This window comes from Apteryx mantelli, chromosome 12 (genome assembly GCF_036417845.1).
Source record: "Apteryx mantelli isolate bAptMan1 chromosome 12, bAptMan1.hap1, whole genome shotgun sequence".
Lineage (NCBI taxonomy): Eukaryota > Metazoa > Chordata > Aves > Apterygiformes > Apterygidae > Apteryx > Apteryx mantelli.
Window position 1 is genome coordinate 17610253 of NC_089989.1, and position 22732 is coordinate 17632984.

At 41.5% G+C, this 22732-nt stretch overlaps 1 protein-coding gene across 3 annotated transcripts in view; it reads right to left on the reverse strand.

Moving 5' to 3' along the window:
- Positions 1-22732, reverse strand: part of ARIH2 (ariadne RBR E3 ubiquitin protein ligase 2) — a 35913-nt gene that overhangs the window by 12397 nt on the left and 784 nt on the right. For all 3 annotated transcript variants that reach the window (XM_067303403.1, XM_067303406.1, XM_067303404.1), the window contains exons 2-6: positions 18652-18997; positions 5239-5306; positions 3332-3395; positions 1121-1268; positions 276-397 (exon numbers count right to left, since the gene is read on the reverse strand). In XM_067303403.1, the coding sequence (XP_067159504.1) occupies positions 276-397; positions 1121-1268; positions 3332-3395; positions 5239-5306; positions 18652-18900 (651 nt within the window). In that variant the 5' untranslated portion in view covers positions 18901-18997. The remainder of the gene's footprint in view (positions 1-275; positions 398-1120; positions 1269-3331; positions 3396-5238; positions 5307-18651; positions 18998-22732) is intronic.

The window sequence follows — 22732 nt, forward strand, 5'->3', positions numbered from 1 at the left end:
TCTCAGCTGCAACACTCAGAAAGTTCTGCTTCAGGAAAGGAGCCAAGCGGCAGCTAAGGAGGTACTGGGTGACCTTACAGCAGAATCTACTTTGGCAACCTGCTAGAGTATTTTGTCAGCGAGCCCTGTCGTATAGCAGCAGCCACGTCATGTTTATCAGAGACAAATTTGCTGCAGTTACTGCATTTCTAATCAAAGATGCAAGACACTTCAAACAAAATTTCTGCAAGTCATTGGTGATTATAATGGACTCCGGGTACTTTAAGAGACAATACCTCCACATAGTCCCTGAAGAGGTAGCGTCTGTATTTGTCTTTCAGCTCCTCACTAGGCAGCAATGGAAACACAAAGTCTTCTGGTGTCCGAAGCAGGCAGTCCTGAGCCATGCAGGAGACCCCTGCGAAGAGAAAGCAATGTTTTAGCACAGTGCAACACGTACTAGGGAGTGAATGCACAGATAGCATCCAACAGTTTCCTAGGTGCCATCTGTTGTTGTGGCAAGAGGGACACAACTGTGAAACAAATCTATCAGGGCTGCTGAAAAGCTGAAGCCCAACTGTATTCACTGAAAGATGACAGGGCACAAGTGCATCCAAGACCAGTAAGTGCTTCACCCAGTATTCACAAGGTCAGACACTTAAAGTAGAAAGCGCATGTTACTGCCAAGCCAGCATGAAGGACAGGCTAAGAGAAGCCCAAAGCAACTCTGGCAACTACCAGCTTCTACCCAGCAAAAAGGGAACAGATGTTTGCATCCACAAACACTCCAAAGACACTGAAACAATACATCATGAGAGATGCAAATTCAAAATACAGCAGATTTGCAACTCTACTTTGTTACAGTCATGCCCTTGAGATCACAAAGGGGGAGAAAGAGCATCAAATGGATCTATGGGCTTGCAGGTTCTGTGAGACAAGAGTAACACTCTCCAGACAGTATGTGAATATTCACATCAGACCACTAGTTAAAACTGTTAAGGACACAAATAGTTTGTCACAAAGACTCATTCCATGCTCCGTTTTCTCATTATTGTGATGTTCTTACAGCAATTCAGCCACTCATCTTCAGAATGGTCAACACACTGAATACAGACCCACTACCACACTGCTTTGAACTCACCAACTCCGACACCATCCTTGACGAGCACTGTACAATGCTGCTCCCAACAGCTGCGGCAGAACTGGTGCTGACAAGCTAGAGAGAGCAAGTTCTCCTTCCGGACAAATTGCATGCACACTGCGCAGTGATGAGAGGAATGTACCATTGCCTAGGAGAGACACAAATCAGCTTTACAACGAAAACATCCCAGCTCTCCCAGAGCATTCTCACCTCATTCACAGTCACCTTCATTGCCTTCTTTGTGACAATGTCTCAGGTGAGCTCCAGGCCAGAACAGCTTCATAAGCAAGCCGTATGTTGGGGTACTACACTGCCCCGACAGTCAGTCCTTCTCAGGAGCCTCTTAATCTCACAGAGCACAACAGATTCACTGAAAGCTCCTGCCTCAACCTGGCACTACCGAAAACTCAGCTTTGCTTTTCTGATACATACTATCTCCCAGTTTGAAAAATGAGGAAATACTCCAATGCATTGGTCTGGATCTCCCCTTTGCTAGCACAGAACTCATCACTAGATAACAGAGCTAGCCCTTAATGCATCTTGGCTCATCCTTGGGACCCAAAGAACTAGGTCTAGCACAGCATCATCAAAAGCAAGGCTCTACAAAGCTGCAAGCAGGAGTTTATGTTCTTATGTTCCCTTATATGGCAGGGAAGCCATATAATCGCTTTTCATCTACTTAAACTTCTGCTACCCTTTGAGAAGCCTGTGTGAGACAGCCCTCACCTCCATGCATACCGCTACGTGCCAGAGACGTTCACAGAGGAGCAGCAGCATGAAAGCCCAGCCATGTGACCAATAGAGCACGTTTTATATCATGACTTCATGAAGAAAGGAAATAAAGCAACTTTGTTCTAAGCAGCACCACTTACGGACCAGAACAAGATTCATCAAGTCAGCAATGACTAGGTGATTGTCAACGTGAACAGCAAGCATTTTGTACTCTGTCCCTCTGGGCTCATCACTGTGCAGCCTCTGCCTATAGGGTTAGTCGTTGTACAGATACTCAGTATGAAAAGCTGCTCCAAAGTGCCCCCAAAAAATCATCATTCTGCATTAGGAGTTGAAGCACAGAGCAACTTGCCCTAGCTCATACAGAAAGACTGTAATGAATTTTCTACCGAACCAGATTTGTCAAATCTTACATCAACCTCTTAACTTTAAGGTCTTTCTTCCCCAAATGAAGTCACCATTGCAATAGAGGATACTTAAGTGACAGCAGATAAAAGAACCAGACAAAACTCAAAATGCATTAAAAAAGTGCTCACAGGACTCATTTGCAGATATGTCAAATAACAAAGACTTTTTCTGGAACCTAGGCAGATTGCAATTTATTTTGAGTCCATGAAGCTTACTCCTGCCAGCTGCTTAACTGTTTTCACTCTCTGCTAGTTATAAGTCAGCTCAGATGCCAAAGCAGGCTTTTAGTTTTTTTAAAGCCCTCCCCCTATCCCCTCTTACTGGCCCCTACCTCAAAGAGTCCTTCTCAGGAGTAATATTTTATCATTCAAAATCTGACACAAGGCAATCTGTTCCTGGAGTAACTGTGGATTGGACTGAGACACCTGCTGTGAATAAATTCTGTAAACGTGCAATAGGAAGCTTCTATTTAAAAGAAAAAAAGTATCCAAAGATCTGCATAGCCCTGGCTGCAAAACACAAGCTGTTGGTTCAAATATCACTACTGACTGGCTCAGCAGGAGCACTGCTAGAAGATTTGGCTTAAGCATCCTCAAGCACAGTAGTGCAGCAAACTCAGTTATCTCAGGAAAAAAATCTCTGTTCCAGTCACAAACAAGCTTGTTCAGTCTGTGCAGCCAAAACTTCCCTGGAGCATCTCTTACAGAGAGAGCAGAATCGGAAGAGGTAACCAGGCCCACGCGCTCTGCTCCTTCCACTCTGTAGCATTGCTCACGTCAAAAAAATTATCTTAATCTTCTTGAGGCTCTACAATATTTAAATTATTTTACAGGGCAAGTAATTCTTGAACATTAACTGCAAGACAATAGCAAAGTCGTTATTTAAATGTTAGATACCTCTTGAATGCGTTCTCAGTGAAAAAGCTGAAACAGTGTTGAGTTGGGGTGTAAGGCCTTGAGTCTGCAAAAGGTTAATATGGGACAGACTATGCCATTAGTAATGCAATCCTCGAATGAGGTGGATCAAAGGTGTCTCTGCCAAGGGACAGACCAAAATAGTTAGCATACTTACGTGTTTGGATGAGGTGGGCTGAACTCGTGCTTCTACTAGCAACTGGGCAGCGTTAGACTTGTGCCTGAAAGGGCAATTGAAGAATGACCAAATCAATTCTGAATGCTTTTTGCTTTGTTAAATTGATCCTTCTCACCTGAATAAATAATAGGCTCTGCGTGAATGGTGGTGCAGGCTTCAACAAGGAAAGAGTGCATGTGTCCTGTGTGAGGCCCCCTCACACAGTGAGCTGAACCATCATCAAAAAAACCTTTTTGATAGCTTCTTCAAAATCAGAAACAGGGATAACACTTTACCCAATAACAGGCTAACATTTCCCTTATTATCCTTGATGGACATTTTTCTACAAATATTCCTCCCCCACTTTTTTAAGTGGCCAGAGAAATAACTTTTGAAGATAAGATTTCCTACCCACATTATCGCTTTCACTCCTAGATCAGTCCTAAGCCATTGCCCATGATAACACACTCCAGCGAGGCTCCTGTCTGTCTGCTATTCCTTTGCAAAATCAAGCTTTCCTAGCTAGGTCTCACATTGATTCCTGTCTAATACCCCATTAATATTTACCTTGGGAGAGATTATCATCCTTTAGGAATATGAAGCTATCAGCAGCACTAGAATTAAATATTCCCACGCTGTTTGTGATTTTCATTGCAGGGGAATGCTTATATCTCCAGTAAAAACTCACCAACGAATTCAGACAATAGAGAGCAGAACCACTGTTTTGACTAGGCTGTAAACCCTCCCTCCCCACTAGCACTTTTTTGTTGTATTAGGGATTATTTCAGAATGTCACTCTACAACAAACGCAACCACAGAAGGAAGACAGAAGTCTGAGGACCAGATCAACTGAAGAACAACTTGCAAAGTCACAGCTTTAGGAATAAATCCTTCCCCAAAAGACTTCTTGTTTAAATCTGGTTATAGTTACCCAGCAGAATTGCTCGGAGCTGCTACGGATGAACCTCACCCTCCACGTTCCCCAGAGAAGGGCTGTCACAGGAAGCATGGTAACCAAGAAGCACACAACATGCTAGTTACCAGAGATGCTGCAACAACACCCATACAAAAGACCCATTTCCCATATGTTATCTGGACAAAGTTGCTGGCTAACAGGGCCAAAAATGGCATGGCAGAGAGAGTCAGACTGATGCGCTCGCTATTTTCAGACAATGTTCAGCTCCGAGCCAGTATTTTCTGGAGGGGCTGCCAGACAGCAGTGCCTCCTGACACACTTCCTGCGCACACTTGGGCAGAGTCCGAACCCTCCTCCTGAAATCAGCTGGAGGATTTCAGTGCAGTTCAACACTAACCAAAGGACAAATGAGCTGCAGCACCACTTACCAGTTCCCTCACATCATCTCCTGCTGCTCTACAAATGCTAGGCAGATTGGAAAAAAAAAACCAAAAAAACCAACACTTATGTCCAGAAGGAGCAAAAGCCTCAACACAAATTTATTACTAACTTGTACATCAGCATGGGTTCAGTACAGCTTTATGATTTATGCCTCAGCTTTTTCTCAATAGCAGAACTCTTACTAGAAATAGATTCAAAACAGAACATATGTTCTCTTTATATTTGTTAAAATAAATAATTATAGATGCAGCTCTCAATCTGTTATCCCAATGTTTAAGCTAAATGCATCTACAGGGTTCCCAGCATGATGATAATTCCTCAAATTGAAAGGCATCCGCCACCACTACCGTCTCCTTGTTGACAATTCTTTACAGGCAGCGCAGTCTCAACAAAATAATGTTTCTCCTCTGTTCCCTGGAATGGACTGTGTAGCCTGCTTTCAGGTCCAATGACACGTGTCTAAGGACACCTGTAGGACACCCTGAGCATTCTTGCAAAAAGAGGGGGGAAAAGCATGGAGCACAGCGAGGTGAAGACTACTTGTACTTACCTTTCCAAAATCTCTGAGATTTGCCAGTGGAAACTAACTAATACAAGCTTAGCAACAGCATGCGATACCTGGGTGGAAAAAAAAGAAAGGTCAAGTTCGGCATATTTTTAGGGCACATCTCTGCTTAGGACTATGACTTTCTAAAAAGACTAATACATTGTACAAATGAGAATAGCCCAGTACTAGCCAGTTCCCATCAAACTATTAGACATAATACAGTTTTCTCAGTCAGGTGTATCTGCAATACACATGTCGTAATGAAGAATGGATGTACCCAAACTCCCATACTCTTAGCAATCTAGTCACACTAGCACAGAGAGGAAGGAACCAAAAAATCATTGGATTAGCTTAATCACTAATGGATGCCCAACTTCCAGGCCTGACCAGGGTTGCCAGTTGAGAGGCCCAGACCGGACTGGGATCAGGGTCCTTGCTAACTAAGTGTTAACAAGTAGGTTACACAAGTGCAGATACCACTTACTTAGCTAGAGAAGCAGTAACGAGCTGCAAGCACAGACATGCTGTGACAGCAAAGGGTAGGGGGGGGGAGAAAAAATATTTTCCCAAGCCTTTAGTATAGAGAGGAAAGTTCTACACTGGAATGGCATAGGAAGAGGGAAAACTGCTCTGACAGGGACTATTTCTGTGCAGAGCTGCTTCCACTACGGGGACTCCTGGCAAGCTCTAGCATGGTCCGTGCTAGCCACAGCAAGTATTTGAGCACTCTCTAGAATACTGCAACAAGATGTTTAAAGTCGTGTTACAAGGGTACAGGCGAACAAGTTCCGCTTTACTTCTATGCATTCATTCATTTCAGAAGAAAATAGACTGCTCTGTTATCACAAAAAGGCTCGCAGACACCAAAATCACGGCATCGGCTGAACTGCTGGACTTTCAGCCAGTCACTCGCCCCCCCTTACGCCTTTTGTCAGGCTCACGGAGTTCAAATGAAGCAGGTCTCCTGCAAACCAACGCCTCTCCCAGGGAATCCAGAAGCTCAAAGACTCGTGCCTCCCCGCTCCTCTCCATGGTAGGAGGCCCCTGGGCAAGCCCCGTGGTCTGCACGCTCTGCATTCAAACACTCTCTGACATTAAAGGGCTCTATTTCCTCACTGTGAGAGAAACCATCACCACAGCATCTGGCTCTCTTTACTACCCATACAGAAAACACAACTCCTTCCACCTCAGCGGCACGAAAAGCTTCTTTTTTCTAGAGGAGCTGTCAGTCCAAATCATCAGCTGAAAAGCCATAAGCCGTCTTGAATCCTGCTACAGCTGAATCATGGAATCCAATGTACCGGTACGTACAGATACTCAGTATAACCCGTTAAGAAAAAACAAGCAATGGTTGCTCCTTCTACAAAACAGACGGGCTCTGCACACATGCTGGCAGCATATTAATTACTTCTCTAAACCTCCCCCTGCAAGAGGTGCAGTTTCACAACACAGCTGACCTATTCCTGCCATGTGATCCCGCGCCAGCACTGCACCGGCATTTGTCAGCGTTGGACAGTCAGTCCGGGGAGCTAAACCGGCACAACGCTGCCGTCCGGCTCAGGCAGCCAAGTGCTCGTGCAAGGACAGAGCAGGGGAGTGGGACCACCCTGCGAGGAGCAGCTAGCCAGTAGGTCAGCTCTGCTCAGTGGGAAGTTGCACGACGCACTTAGCATTTTTAACTGGCTCTTAGCCACCTCTGCTTTTTGATTTGCCAACCTTGCTGGCCACGAAGAAATCCCAATAATAAAAGAGTAATTTTCAAAGTTCAGATAATCCTGTTTCTCAAAGGAGAGACGCACTGGCTCAGTGCTGCGCGAGATCCGGTACGTCACCTTCCTTGACTTTACCAGCGATGCGACTCTCGGAAAACAAAGGCCACGCGTGCAGGGCCGCCACCGCCGCCAGCGCAGAGGCCTTTGATTAGACGGCGCGTGGCCCGCACGGCCCTGCTGCTGACAACAGCCTGCTCCAGTCTGTATGGGTGAGGTGCCACTGCCAGCCTCCCACGGGTTGTTATCTCAGCCCTCCCTCCTCCTGGCAGCCCCCCAGGCAGGAGCTTTAACTCCAGACAGGCACCTTCGGCGTGCTTGCACAAGGAAGACATCTGCCTTTCGCTTTTGAAAAACAAACAAGCATCAGGAATGTGGTCTCTCCAAGACTGGCTTCCTGCGCATGCAAACCACACGCTAATGAATCATTCCCTAACAGCAACAAAATTATTTCTCAGTAGCAGTAAGGAAGAACTACCATCCTGACAAAGGAAAAAAACAGTCTTAAATGGGAAGTTCATGTGTAACACATGAAAATTAGTATTCTTCAGTTGCCTTTTCACAGCTGGAGGTGTAGCATCCATTCCAGCATTGCATTGCCCTAACAGTGACTCCATCAACACTGCATGAAGTTACTTGTTCCCAGAGAAGAAACCAATTAACAAGTATAGTCAAGAATGAAGATGCATAGAATTACCAATATTAGCATATGTATCCCTGAAGTCTAACAAATTACCTTAACACATTCAAATGCTTTTGAATCAAATTATTTGTCAGGCAAAATGTGTAATTATTGTACCAAAAAGATGCCAGCTTAACAGCTCTAGGGACAAGTCTATCATGGAAGAAATTTTAAATCAAGATCAATGATTTTGTAAAACTTTTTTTTTGTTTGTTCTAGAACATGTTTCAGGGAAGTTCCATCACAAGCAAAGAAAGTCATTTTTGCCCTCGACTGTGAATCCAGCTAACCGCAGTAGCCAAACTTTGCTTCCCAACTACCCCTTCTCTGCCGTTCTTGGTAGGGGAAGAAGAAGAAAGCTTCTGTGGCTATTCCTGTTTTGGTCCATCTGCAAACACAAGGCCCGGACCAGCTACGGTGCCTATTTTATTACTTGCATCATAGAAGCACCAAAGAATAAAACATTCTCAATTCATAAAGCCAGGTTCATGACAAGAGTCCACTTTCATAAAAGCCCTGAAGCAGAAGAAAAGCCTTGATATTGCCTGTTTGGAGTGCATGGGAACTTGCAAACAAGAAGTCCCAGAGTCAGTTACAGCAATGTACCCAAAGTCTGGTTGGCATAGAAGTACTAGTTCTTATATGTTAAAGATCGATAACATTCAAACCGTGAGAATCAGGGAAGGAAGAAGGATGAGGCTGGGCCTTCCCTGTTGATTAAGGCCAATGGAATCTTGCCACGTGACCATCTATGTCCTATTCACCAAGAGCATGGTTGGGAATTCAAAAGTCAAACATGAATTACAATAAGGGCCAACCCTGCTGGAGAGATTCAAGAAAACAAGTATGGAAAGAAAAAAAAGTTTTTAAAAAAGCCTCCTTCTATTGATTAGCAGTGCTCTCCAGATTTCAATTAGGAAAGTGAGTAAATGACTGTACCAAGTCAGCCAGATCTTTCACAATGCCATCCCAGAATAATGGGAGCATTTCTTTGCAAGTAGGAGCCAAAACATGCTGAGCACAAAAAAAACACTGCAGCAGTCGAAAGTTTGGTCCATGTGTACCTAGTCCATTACCTTACAGTACTGGAGAAGCAATGCACAGAAGCTGACACTGCTGCATGAACTATTCACTAGAAGACATCAATACCCCCGTGCACCCACTGCAGTCTCCCTGCAGGAGAAAATAAGTCTTGGTTGCTGTTCAGGGCACACTGCCCAGTATAGGATTTCCTGGACAGTCAGAAGTTGCACACAATGAAAGATCTCAAATTCACAAAACATTTTGGAAAGCTCTGATTCAGTCTTCTATCAGCATGTTCTCTGGAGCAATTGGGTGCCACAAGAATCTCACGTTATCCAAGAAAAACAATACTTCGGCTCAGAAGCAAAGAAAACAAACTGAAAAAGATGCCTTTGATAATTTTGCTTGTACCTTCTTATCCTGGTTTCAGAGTACTAAGACCCCAAAAAGAGTGAGATGGCCCACCGGTGTCTCACTGGCAGCAGGCCATTTCAGTAAATACTTCTACAAACCACAATACAGAAGAGAATGCATATTCTAGATGCTCTGCTTCTATTTTGGGTTTTGTCTGCAACTGATGAATTGTTCCAATGCTTCTACATAACTTGAGTTCTCCAGAACTTTGCTCATTGTAATTAAATGTACTAAAGTTTAGAAGAGGAAACCTGAAAACAGTAGTCATGCTGAAAGATTTCTTTCTCTCTTTCTTATTTTTCTCACCATCAGGCTTCTTTTTCTTCATGACAGTGGGGTGAAGCTGAAGAAAGAGGATTGGCTGGGCAACATTTCATCCAATCTGCAATTTCCAGCTTCCCACTAAAACAGCAATTTGGTTATCTCAGAAGCCTTTTCCCAATCTCCATCAGCTTAACTCTGATTTCCTTGTGATAGATCGCCAATTGTCAGAATCGGGCACCAAATGCTGATGTTTATCAATGCACTGGAGAAAAAGTGCAGTGCCTATACACACAGGAAGGGTGCCAAGAGGAAGCTTCTGTGTATAAAGGGAAGTCTCCACAGGAATCATAAAAAAAGTCTGAAAAATGTACACAATGCTAGACAAAATTAGATTTTGAAAGTAGAACAAAGAAGTAATGCCATAGCATTAAACACATCTATTCATTTCTTGGAAGATGGCACAATATTTTATATTATTTCTATCTCCAGGTTAATCTCCTGGTTTCTTTACTCTCCAGGTTAAGGACAATTCTCACACTTCTGATATACATGGAAAGATTGTCTTGTCCAAGAGAATGCCAGACTATCAAACAAATTTGCAAAGGAGCTTTGTAGGCACCTTCCTGGGTTTGGACAGCTCTAAGACAACTGTGTCTCAGCTTGCTTCACTAGATAAGCTATCCTGTTTTAAGAGCTGCAGTTTCATCTCTCTAGAGCAGAAAATCTTTTCAACCACACCACTTTGACAGTTGCTCATTCAGACAAAAATGTTTCCTAAAAGCTAAAAAAACCAGTCTTTTGTAGAGTTTTTACTCTACAGAAATTGTTCATGAATATTTATGAAGCATGCATACCTCACGAGTTTCTCGTCTCACTTTTCTTTAAGGGATGGCCTATTTTTTGGCCTGCTTGCTCTGCTTTCAGCCTCGCTTTTGCAGAAAACTTCCACTAGGAATTTAAACAGAATTCTAGGGACACTCTTTTTAAAATTAAATATTTTTTGATGACCCAAAGATTTGGAAAGGCACCCCAGAAAGGTACAATCCAACCCACAAGTTCACAACATGGTTCTGAAAGAGATTCAGTTCAGAATGCGTTGGACATGTTATGATCTGGTTGGAGCTGATATCCTGTGGCTTCGCATCAAGCTGACAATGTCCCATTAAATCAAGGTTGCACTGAAACATCCGGCTGAGGTGAACACAAACCTGGCATAAAGAAATGCAGAAAGAAATGGAAATGGAAAATGATTTTTGGTAGTCCTACAAGGAAAGGAAAGTACTTATGAACATGTTAATTTATGTCTTGAATCAAAACTTCTAAAAACACACCCTTCAATTCTTTAGAACAATAAAAACACACAGAGCAAGAGTCTTAAAATGTTGCTGTTGGTGTGCAGCGATGGGTAAAATAGAGGAGACTGAACTGAGTCCACAGCAGAGAACAGTAAAACATCAGAAAGAAACCCTGCTTTGGATAGAATAATTGAAGAAAAAATAAAGAAAAAAGTATCTTCAGACATGCATTACTTACATATACTGAGGTAAACAAATTGACCCACAACTGGAAATAATACTATTTTACACTGATTTCTCATGTTTAAAGTAGATCTGACTCCCTGCATGGCCCATTGGAAAAGCTTTATCTGACTGCCCTGTTTTTATTGGAGGATTTCTCAGAAGACTGCAGAAATACTAGGAATTAAACAAAAAGAAACACATATGAGCAAACAGAAAGCTTTTTTTGGACCATATTTTCTTCTTTGCTTTGATCCATCACTCTCTTTAAGCAGATTTCCAACATGCAGTCCTGCTAGAAGTCTCATGAGGTTGCAGAGGCCTGAGCTATGAGGAATATCTCATGCTATAAACACTGAAAGTACTCAAAGTTTCATAGCAGTCCTCCTTAGCTGTTATACGATTTTGAGCATTAGAAGACTATTTTTGAAACTGAACTCAAATTGATTTCATTTATCAGAAATTCACTATAAAAAAAAGACAAAGTTATAACAAAACAACCAGATACTCCTGCCTAAAGTTTTCTGGGTTCAGTTATCCTTAAAAAATACAGGAAAAAGCCCTCCATCTTTAGATTTTCACTCGCAGTATTGTTGAGAATTGGTTTGACATTTCAGCTCCTCTCCTGATTACAGATGCAGGCTGCACTGGTGAAAGAAATGTGATTTAGATTCTTTAGCCGCAGGCTCAATACCGTGGAATAGTCTTGACAAACAGCAACCATCGCTACATCATGGGCTTTTAATCTGCACCCTGCACTCACCCACTGGCACGCAGAAACCCAATGTCAGTCCACAAGATTAGAAACATATTTGTGAGGCAGAGCGCAGTTTGGGACTGATAAATATTGCCACTGTCTACTACGCAAGGTTCATGAAGCTGTCTGTATACAACCTAGTTTGCCACATATTGAAGAAAGGGGATTTCAGGTTAAATCCTAACCCCTTCTCTGCACTTACACATAGCCTTAATCCATCTGCTCCCCTACATAGGACAGTGCCAATTTCAGCTGCCAACAAACAGGATCAGTAGGACTCGGCGAGGAAATCTCAACATATGTATTTCTCAAGCTGTGATGCTATTTCTCCTGAGGAGGATCAGAAATAAATTAAAAAAAGAAAAAAGTTTTAAGCAAGATGGCATGCCAGAAGGCACTATTATAAAATGACTGTGAGATTTCTTTGAAAGATTTAGATCAAAAGAAACGCAGCAAGAAAGCTGTAAGACTGCACATGGACATAAGATTGACATGAGACTCCCCACTCACTGCGCTCACTGGAGTTATTCTTTCCAAGGCAGTGCAGCATCTAAGAGCAACAGAGCCCTGTGCACACCACACTGCACTCCCTGTGCAGTGCCAACACCCCCACCAGAGGCTGCATTCAGCTCATCCTCTGCTTAAGTGCTTTCCCAGCAAAACATAGGAGACTTGGACAGTTCTTTCTGGACACACGGATGATGTGAAGGACAGGCAGTAGCAGAGAGGAGCTAGCCTGTATCCACATGGTCATGACCAGTGGTGGACAGTTCTGCCAGCTCGGAGCACGGCCTGCAAATCGCCAGGCAGCCAACTCAAACCAGAAAGCACTGCTGCACACATGCAGTTGCAGAAGTGTGCACATGCAGTGTGTTGGGCTTAGGGCAATGCCCAAGTTAGCTGTGCAGGGAGTGTCCTTGTTCCGTCCCCCAAAACACCACTGTTTGACAAACCCAGCTTCTAAGGACATTTTTCTTTTGTTACGAAAAAAATGAAGAGGAGTAATGGCCGCTTCGTAGAACAGCGTCGCATGGTACACAGATTAGCTCACTTCTGCTACTCCATGCTTAATAGTCACAGCGCACAAAATTTGGCAGTGTACTTCAACTGCCTCGTGCTGCTTCTGTGATCATGGTGTCCAGCTGTAAGTTTGCAATGTGAAACAGTTCCTGAAAGATTGTTTAAGCATTTTTAATGACTTGTGTCTTGCCTCTACCTCCCACCAAGATCAGACTCATCAACAGCTGTGAACAGATTTTTGCTCACTGCAGAGTTACACTGGCTGTAAGATACATTTAATGTGTGAATCACAAAGAAATGCGTGGGCTTTAATCACCCTCCACATTTGTGGCTCATTTTTCCAGTCAAGCTGAGAATTTCAGCAGTCCTGGGCAACGAGGAACAAAACTGATTTCTCTCCTCAAATGACTTCATGAAGTTGTCACAGTTGCAAGGTCTGGGCTCTCCAGCCAGCTCTCATCTCGCTGACCAGAAGTCTAAGAAAACTTAGTTATGCCTTTAACAAAGCTTTTCGAGAGTCAAAATAACACACACACTGAAGACAGTTATGGACATGCTCATATCTTCTTGATGCTTAATGTATTACTAAAACATAGGCTTTGTGTACCTGGCACGTAACAACGTAGCTTTTGTATAACAGAACTTCCAGAACCTTTTTGGTTGGCTAAAAAACAAGGAGAAAAACAAAAACACTTCTAACTTGTGTGTTCCTAAGGATTCCAGTTACAGACTGGAGGCCCTACATAACGTTGGCTTGTTATTAAAACACAGAACATGGTACAAACTTGTATGTCCTGACTAACTTAGGGTTCACAGGTATTTTAAATACAGGGTGTTGTTATTGCCAAAGACCACCGTATGGTTTTTGTGGAGACACTTGTACATCAGGGTCTACCATTTAAAATCACTGATATTTAAATATTTGCCATCTACCAATTTCAGTTAATCTGACATTGCTTCAAGTTCTTATGGACATACTAACTTTGAACATTTATCTTCCAAACTCTGTTCTTGTGCATGTACATTTTAATATTGAGGGGGTTTTAATGCATATCCTGTACTTAAGGTATTTTTGTACTTAAGTCTATGTTACGACTTCCATTTTACAATGTATACAAGTCTCATGAAGTCCTTATGGCATTGAAGCAGACCATGCAACATGGCAGTTTTTTTCAGATAAGCACCCTGTACTACATACTTCACTGTGGTTTGCACAACGATACAGGGAGGCATATACATTAATCTTTTGACATCTGGCTTTTTACAGACTTTTTGCAATCACACTGAACAGGCACTCTACAAGTGCCAGCTCTTTGGGTAGAGCTGCTCATACAGGCTGCCAATCTCCATGCACATGACTCTGGATCTGCTAAAGATGGTATTTGAAAAGGACTGCTGCCAGCATTCACCAAGTAGCTCTGCAAGCTAACTGTTCTGTGTCAGCGCAATTTGAGTGTGGAATATTTTCACAGGGTTGTGTTTTGATGAGCAAATACTAATTTGGTTGCATTAAAAAAAGATATAAACATCAATGAGGTGAGCAAGCATATATTGAATAGACTGCTTTATCTCTGAAAGATCAGTAGTGATAACATGGATTATTAGATTCAGTACTATGCCTGTACTATGAGAGCAAATATGCTTTTTGTACCTACCAAAGTTTTGATCTTCACAGGAGAGGGTTAAAATAAATAAAAAAATAAATAAAATCACAAGCTGTTATTTCTAGCAGCAAGGGAAACAAGCTTTTTGCTGTCTGGTGAATATCAACATGTTACTCACATTAATGAATTGAAAAATTTAAGTTCTCCAGTTTTACAATTCCTGCAGTTTTAGTGAAGACTACATCAGTATCAACAGTCTGTAAAACAGCATGACTGACTATCTTTCCTTGGTATCTCGTACGTGCAGAAATGACTGACAAGCAGTTTCTGAAAAGACAAAGTCACAGTAACAGTAACACTTTTTCACAAATTGCAACTAAAATCATCTTATCTAGTGGCTTAGATCACCAGCGTAAAGAATTTGGTAAAAACTAGAAAGATCTTATCACTGGAACAGAGAAACTACTGCCAGTTATTTGGAACATTACAGATATTCCAGACTTGTACAGGAGACCCTCAGCAGAGCCAGGAAGTGTCATTCACCAGGGAAAACAATATGACATCATCACGCACTTCACCGCTTGTCAGTGACAGGGTCAGCTTTGTTTGTACATCTGTTGAGTACCGTACTGTTTGTGCGCACTGATATCGCCACTCCGGGACTCACAATTACTCGATGACAATTTGACAGAGTTAACTTGAAAACAAACTTATTACTATCCAATTTTAGTTCATTATTTTTGAAAGACACTGATTTTATAAATAGGTCTGCTTTTTTCAAAGAACTATCACAAATTTCTTTGCTGGTCTGCAGGCAATAGATACTCTTGAGAGCAAAGCAGCGCTGTCCTTAAGAAGTGTTGACTGTTGGGTCGACTGATCTTTTGGGGAACCAAAAGTCTACAAACCGTTTATGAAAACTGCCTCTGAAAGTGATCTGCTTCAGTTCACAAGTCTTTTGGTCAGAGAATCACCATTTTGGATGATATTAGTTTGAAATTTTATTCTGGCGTATTTTAGCAGAGATGGCCTGTCCTTACTGCAGTCAAGGTATTAACTGAGTCCTCCTGACTCAACAGGACTAACCAGGGGGCAAACGTCTCCCCCCCTTTTTCCCAGAAAGCTAGGACCTACTCACAGTTTTTACTAAAAACAAATTGAGAAGAAACTTTTAAAGAGCAATTTATGAAGTCTCCCTAGTTTCAGTATGGTGAATTCTGTTCCTAGATAACCACATACTGTTGTTGAAGGCAAGGCACACTGCACAGCTGACTGTATCTACTGCTACCTTGTTTGTACTTCCTTTTTTATCCAGAATTCCCTATTTGAGAAAAAGCAAGTCAGAAAAACTCAAGGTCAAAGTTTCCTACGACAATATGAGATGCATTGGCTCTATTCATTGCTAATTCTATTAGTGGAAGTTTTTAATAAATTTTAAATGGACTCTAGTCTAGAAATTCTATAGCTGAGAGAGACAAATTCATATATACTATCAGACTATGTCAATTCAAAATGACTGAGGGTTTTAACACAACAAGGACTTACATCAACTTACATGCTGGGTTTCATGCTTTTATCACGAAACCTAAGATTTTAACCCATTTTGTCACTAGCTGGAGCAGATAAACAAAATGAGTGTTTTGTGGCAGAGACTACCTTGTTGCATTCAAACTTTTAAACGTACGTAGGATGTTCACACCTGACTTGAAGGTGGCCAGCCAACCCAAAGTCTGCTCAATTATCCAGTCAGCTTCAGTAAGAGGGAGAGCAAGGTCAGCTGCAGCTCACAAGGAATGAGAAAAGGTAGCCAAGAGGGTTTCTGAGGAAGGTAACCCTTTACCTTGACACTTTAAAGAAAACAGGCATTCAATGGAGTAGCCAAGTAACACAGTTAGAAAATATCTTGAAGGTTAATGAACAGAGCGAATGAGATACTATTTATTTAGATTATTATTAACAACAGTATAGGTTATAAGTAGGAGTATACAAGGCTCTGAATACCAGTTGTTGATCTTAAAAGAGCGTATACGATATGTCACAGGGAAAAACATGCTCAAGACCCCCTCAATTTAACCTTCAGAAAGTGAATCACCTAATGACAATATACCAATGGCAGAGCATTCAAAAACTGCTTTGAGTTCATTCACTGCATTTATTTTTTTCTCTTTAGAGAACTGTATTAGTTTATTCATTTCTCAGGATAACATTGTTCAGCTTTCACATCACGGATTGCCTTCAACATTGCACCTCCTGCAAATGGTCCTTAATTTACCTTCGTCCTTCCCTGGCAGAGGCAACCACTCTGTATTAAACATGATCTAATGTTGAAAAGCACCATACAAGCACTAGACATCACAAAGACTAGCCCTGAAAGGAAAAGGAGAAGGAATCAGCAAAGTGGACTAGGGTGCTCACAAGAATGATCCCAACTATCCAAAAGGCAAGGACAACATTACAAAAGGTAGTCTTCAAAAGAAAAAAAAAAGTTTAGAGCTCAAGGAAGTTGGAGGAAAAGAATGTTAACACAGTTCTTACAGAAACCAGTCCCTGTTTATGCATATCCATTAACTCAATGGAAAATAATGATAACAAATAGTTCAACATGTTCTATCCAATTTCCTTCTTCTCATACTCTTGTTAATGTGACCCAAATTCCTTCCAATCCAGTTCATCTTAGAAAATGAACAAAATCACAGCTTTCCTGGGGGGGGTGGAGGGGAAAAAAGGGGAAGGAAGAAGAAGGGTTGTTGAAATATTGTAAGAAAGGATGCCAGGAAACAAGAAGCACATGCTTCAGATACACAACAGATTTCTAACTTAAGTGTACAGTTCATGCACCATCACTGCTGGCAAACAGAGGATTAGGATGGCACTTTAATCTTTGCTGTTCTAACATCAGAGAGACTTCTGGAATTCTTGGAAAACTATGATTTTAACTCTGGATGCCCCAATTTTAAAGACTAGATCAAATATTGCTTTTGTTAGTTTAACTGAAATGAACAATGTGTCAAGAATTTTTCAAGGGTGTCCCATTTGAAGCCACACTGGAAGGAGCAGAAATACCTTTCTAAATCTACTTAATCACTAAGAACCAAGAGCAACTGGCAGTTGGATCAAGATTGCTGACCAATTATTCCTATTTGTTCCTTTCTTTTGCCTCCCTTTCTTACAATATATACAGAACAGCAGGCATTCAGCACTTGAATCACACATTTTAGAAAAATCACAGTCAGTAGTTTGATAGTCAAGAAAGAGTAAAACGTTCTGAGGTGACAGTTCCTGGAAACAAGCACAACAGACAGCAAAATCAGCTACAGATGCAGCAAGAAGTACGAGTGTGCTTTATAGTCTATTGTTTATAGGCTTTATAGTCTTTAGGCTTTATTGTTGTAACTACTTCTATAGGACTCTGATGTACAAATATGGATCATCAAGAGATCTCTCTCATTTTTTAAATTAGGCTGGCTCCAGACCAAATTAATAGGGCTCAAAAGCCTTCCAACATAGTTTTTACCTACTGTGGTCACCTGTCCTGCTTTCAGGGGTTGTTCCACAGAACAAACGCACACTAGGAGACCTGTCAGAAGGCAGACACATTGATAATTTCAGAGTGCCAACACCTAACAGCTTAGGAACTCAGCTTTCCTCTTACCTGTGTCAGGACCAAAGCACACTGACAGGGCAGAGAGAACCTCCTCTGATCACTAGTCTGCACTACGGTCATCATTTGCACAAGGAGAATGAAAATTTCACAAAAATCTTACTTGAGCATAATAGTATGGAGATGACTTTGGGAATCTTCTCCTGAGAGGAATTAGTCACTGTAAGAGAGTGCAACCTCATTGTATGTTAACTGCTCCTCACTGCAACGATAGGGTTAATGTCTTGCATGACAGCTGATCTGTCTTTCTGAAAGTTTGTGATTATTCTCTCAGAACCAACAAGGTAAGATGCTGATGTTAGAATTACAGACTTTTAGCATGTCTTCCTATCTGTCAGTCATCTTCTCAAACACAGGTGCACCGATTTGCATCATTTATGATTTAGTTCATTTCTCTTGTATGTACCTTCTTTGCATTGTGTTAATGCAAAGAGTTAAAACTCAGGTGCTCTGATCATGATGCTCAACTCTGGGGAAAAAAGTCTTAAGAATCAACATTTTGTAAGGAAGATTTTCAGGTCCCAGAATCAGTACACAACATCTGTAAACCTTTGAGTCAGTTTTGTATCAGGGACCTTTAATAATGTTCCTCCAACCCCCATAACACCAACGTCGCCACAGCTTTTTTTCAGGCTCTGTGTTCAGCATTTGCCTTTTCAATCACATAGACTTTACACCTGTGTTAATGCGGAAACCTTTCCTCACCTTTAACGTGGCAGCCAAGCTGGCCATGTGTTCATTCAGAGTGCTCTCCGACTCCTTGTAAGTCAGGCAGGTGAACTGATATTCCTCTGGATCAAAGGCATCTGCTCCCTGCTGCTCCACGTCGTTAGCTACCCCATCATAATAATCCTCAATATCCCCAGGATCCTCATCCTCTTCCTCCTCCTCGCAATTAGGGTCATAATCCTCTTCATTGCTGTCAGAGCCCTGGCTGTTCATGTCCACGGACATCTTAATGCCCTGTCAACTGCAGACCAGGAAAGCAATTGTAGCTTCTTTTTCTCCACCAAACTTTATTGTTCTTTTGATTTCATCTGAGCTCTGTTTCCTAAGGGGGGAAAAACAATTTTTTCTGTTGCCTAAGAAATTGTAAGAGAGGCCATGTCAACATCATACAGGTGATTTAACAGCCAGGAATGGACTGATCTGACAGCCCAGCTAAAGAAGATTCTGCCATGCAGGGCCCTGGTTTGCACCTGCAAAGCCAGTGCTGCTCTTACAGGCAAGGTGTAAAACCTCAGAGACACACTTATTACATTATCCTAGGCCCCAGCAAGGGCCCCAAGATTTCTGTCATTTGGAGAATCTCTCCACAAGCTCCACTACACATCTTTTCCAAGATACATCTATGCTATGATATTAAGTTCTTTTATCAAAAGCATCATCTGCATTTTATCAACAAAAACAAAAAAACTTGTCTAAGATCACCAGAAGCCAGAAAGGCAACCTGTGATACCCTGTACAACTACACACTGCTTCAGAACCACAGACACCACCTGGGACTTTGGAAAGCAAGAGGGGCAAACAGATCTTTTTCTTATACTCAGTTTAACAGTCTTCAGTACCATCTCAAAGAAATGGCAAAATCAGTTTATCCCTTTAACTAGGCTCTGCTGGATGTGATGTGGCTTGTGCATTAAATTTGAGCGGGAAAATAAAATAAATTCTCATTTTATTACCTTCTCAATGTACATTTATTACCTTTTGAGTGTACAAATTTATGCTCAAGAATTGACAGCTGCTGTTTAGGAGGAAACAGAACAGCCAAGCTACTTTTTGTATTTTCTTTGGTAATAGAAAATTCATGTATTTGACTTTACTTATCTGAACTACACACCTTCTGCTCATGTAACTAAAACAATATGAATTAGATTTTGAAGAGGTTCAGCAGACAGCACATATCAACCTTGAATTATGGTCATCTCATACTCAGTCACAAATTGCCATTTAAACAATTAATTTTGTTTCAAGACAGATTAAATAGAAAAGGGTTAAAACGCCGTGCTGCAATCAAGTTTTACATATAAAATATATACATAAAAGCAAAGCTGTATTTCCCACAGGCAGCATATATTGGGTTTCTTGCACATATGTGGCTTTTTGCTTACTGTTTACGCTAGCTCTAGCATTTTAATATATATGCACAATGTTAAAATTTGCAGCTGCTGGAGAAATCATAACCTGACTTCAGAGCACTGGAAATCTCAATCATAATTTTTCATTATTTTTCCTCAACTCATTTGTTTTCTGGTTCTAATAAACAGACCAGACATCACAGCTCAGCCAGGAAGAGATCTGATGCATAATTAATCTGAGGGGCTGCACTGGTTTCAGCAGATATAAACCTCCTCCGGTGAGAAAGGATGAAGGTTAGAAGTTAATTATATTATCCCTTGAATTCTGGTCTCCATTCCTTTCCTGTGACTCTTGATTTCTTAACTATCCACAACATACAAATATTTTATAGCATGGTTTCCTGTAGAACTTTAGAGGATCGGGGCTCCGACCCTCCACTTTGGAAGACGACAGAAGTGAAATCTTGAAGAGTATTTTCCTGTCAGAGACACAAAGTGAGTTACAGCAGCAATGCTAGTAATGTAGATTATTCCATCAAGCTGCCAAGGGAAATCTTCTTTTCCTCCAGATTAAGAAGCCATCAGGTCCAAGTAACCTACTTATACTGCTGAGGAATCACTCATACAGCTGCTGCTAAACGAGGGTCTCCCTCTATCACACACAAGCCCATTCACAGACAGAAAAAATTCTGAGGTTTCCACAATCGAAACACTCAAATAGAGAACCAGGGGAGATGGTAAACGTGCTCCTACAAATATATATTTTGAAAAGATGGCGGTTCTGATCTGAAAGATTAATGTACTTTTCTGGCTCTCTTTCCACTCAGGGTTCTGCAAATGAAGATCTCTGTTCCGTATTTCAGCATCATTGGTGGGCTCTGATTTGACAGACATGAGACAAACCTGTATGTTTTCCCTCCCTCTAGTCTCCTTAATGATTCCCTCTGGGCTTAATCTGCATCAACACTGATCTTTTGCACAAAAGCAGTAATGGATCTTTACCTGTTATATGTTATGTTAAAGGAATAACATACTTGAGAATCTAGAATCAGTCTAGACATTCCTACGGAAGATATCAATAGCCTAGTGTGTGACAGTTTTGTTTGGCCAGTCTCAGAGCATCACAAAGCCCAAACAGGTATCACCAGTCAGGAAAGTTCCCAAACTCGATCAGATCATCCCACACTATGGAGATAGGAAAAAACATGTTTAACAGATGATCCACTTACTACCTCAACGCATAGTGAGTGCCATCAGAGCAGTGACATGTTTTCAGACGTAAGAGTAGAATAAGGGGCTTACACACTACCTCAGTAGTCACATACCAGTCACTGCGGAGAAGAGGCACAAGACTGCAGGGCTCTTAGAAGTACTTTTCAGCCATTTCTCTGTGCAACTAACCTATTTATATGAACAAATAGAGGAACTGCTTGCACAGGCAAATCAATATATCAAGGAGAAAACAGTCCGCAGACTGGATGTCTTTTGTGACTCGTCACACCACTTTGGGAAAGAGTTCACTTCCAGCATAACTTAATGTCAGATGGACATGAGTGAATAAGAGAGGAAGATTAAGGCACAAACTTGCTGGCAAAACAAAGCAAGATAGAAGGAAAACAAGAGACAGAACTCACCTAATTCTCAGCCTAAGGCCCTCATCACCCAGTCATGAGCTGAGTACACATTAACAAAGGACATACCTAATACTTGATATCACTAATTTCTGAGACAATAAAAAAGATAAATGCAAAAAAAGAGGGTCAAAAGAGCAAAGAATATTTAGATGAAATAAATACCATAATCCCAAAGATCAGACTTTAAAATTTTAAACCATATTTAGTTTGTTCTCCTACCCAAGGAAGGATGAGGTTCTACTTTACCACCTTCATCCAAAACACTCCCTCGTCTTCACTAACACTAATACAATTTAATCCCCTTTCTTTCCCCAGCTTCCTTGCAAGAACTTGTAAACACATCCACCCATACTCTCCGCTCCCTTTCTGCTCCACCAGAGATGCTCTCTTGCTGATTTCCACTTTACAATATAATTCTTCTTAACAAGGTCTATTGATATAAACGCTTTCAAATATGCTACCATCAGTCTCTTTCTGACCTCACCGCTGTGTTTGATAATAGGAAGTTACACAACTCCATATTGTATTTTGTCTCACCACATCATCCTTTTCTAATTTCTTATCCTCTGCATCTACCTCTCTGGGACTTCTTGAATAAGTGTTTTGGAGGACCTCCCTCCCCCCCCCTTCTACTTTTTCAGTTGATAATTTCACAGCCATGTGAGATGGCTTTGTCCCCTCTCACCTCTTTACTGATAATTTTGAAATTGGGAAACAGACTCAAGTTACACTCTCTCGAGTCACTTATCCCCATAACCTTTAAATGGACTGACACTCTCTTTTCTCTGAAACCCTTTACAATCCCAGCTCCAAACTTACTATCATTGTTAATCACATCTTTGTCTATGTCACTCAAACCTGTAAGCCAGGGATCATCTTCAATTGCTGCTTCACACACACACAGCATGCACACTTTGCCGTTTCCTTCTCGAGTTTTCAGATGATTTTTTCATTCCAAGAGAGAGAACCAGGAACATCACCTCTCACCCTTTTTACCATACATGACTCTGCAGAGACCTCCTTGCAGCCATATCACACATCCACTATGAATTTGCCTGCTCTCTTTCCACTTTC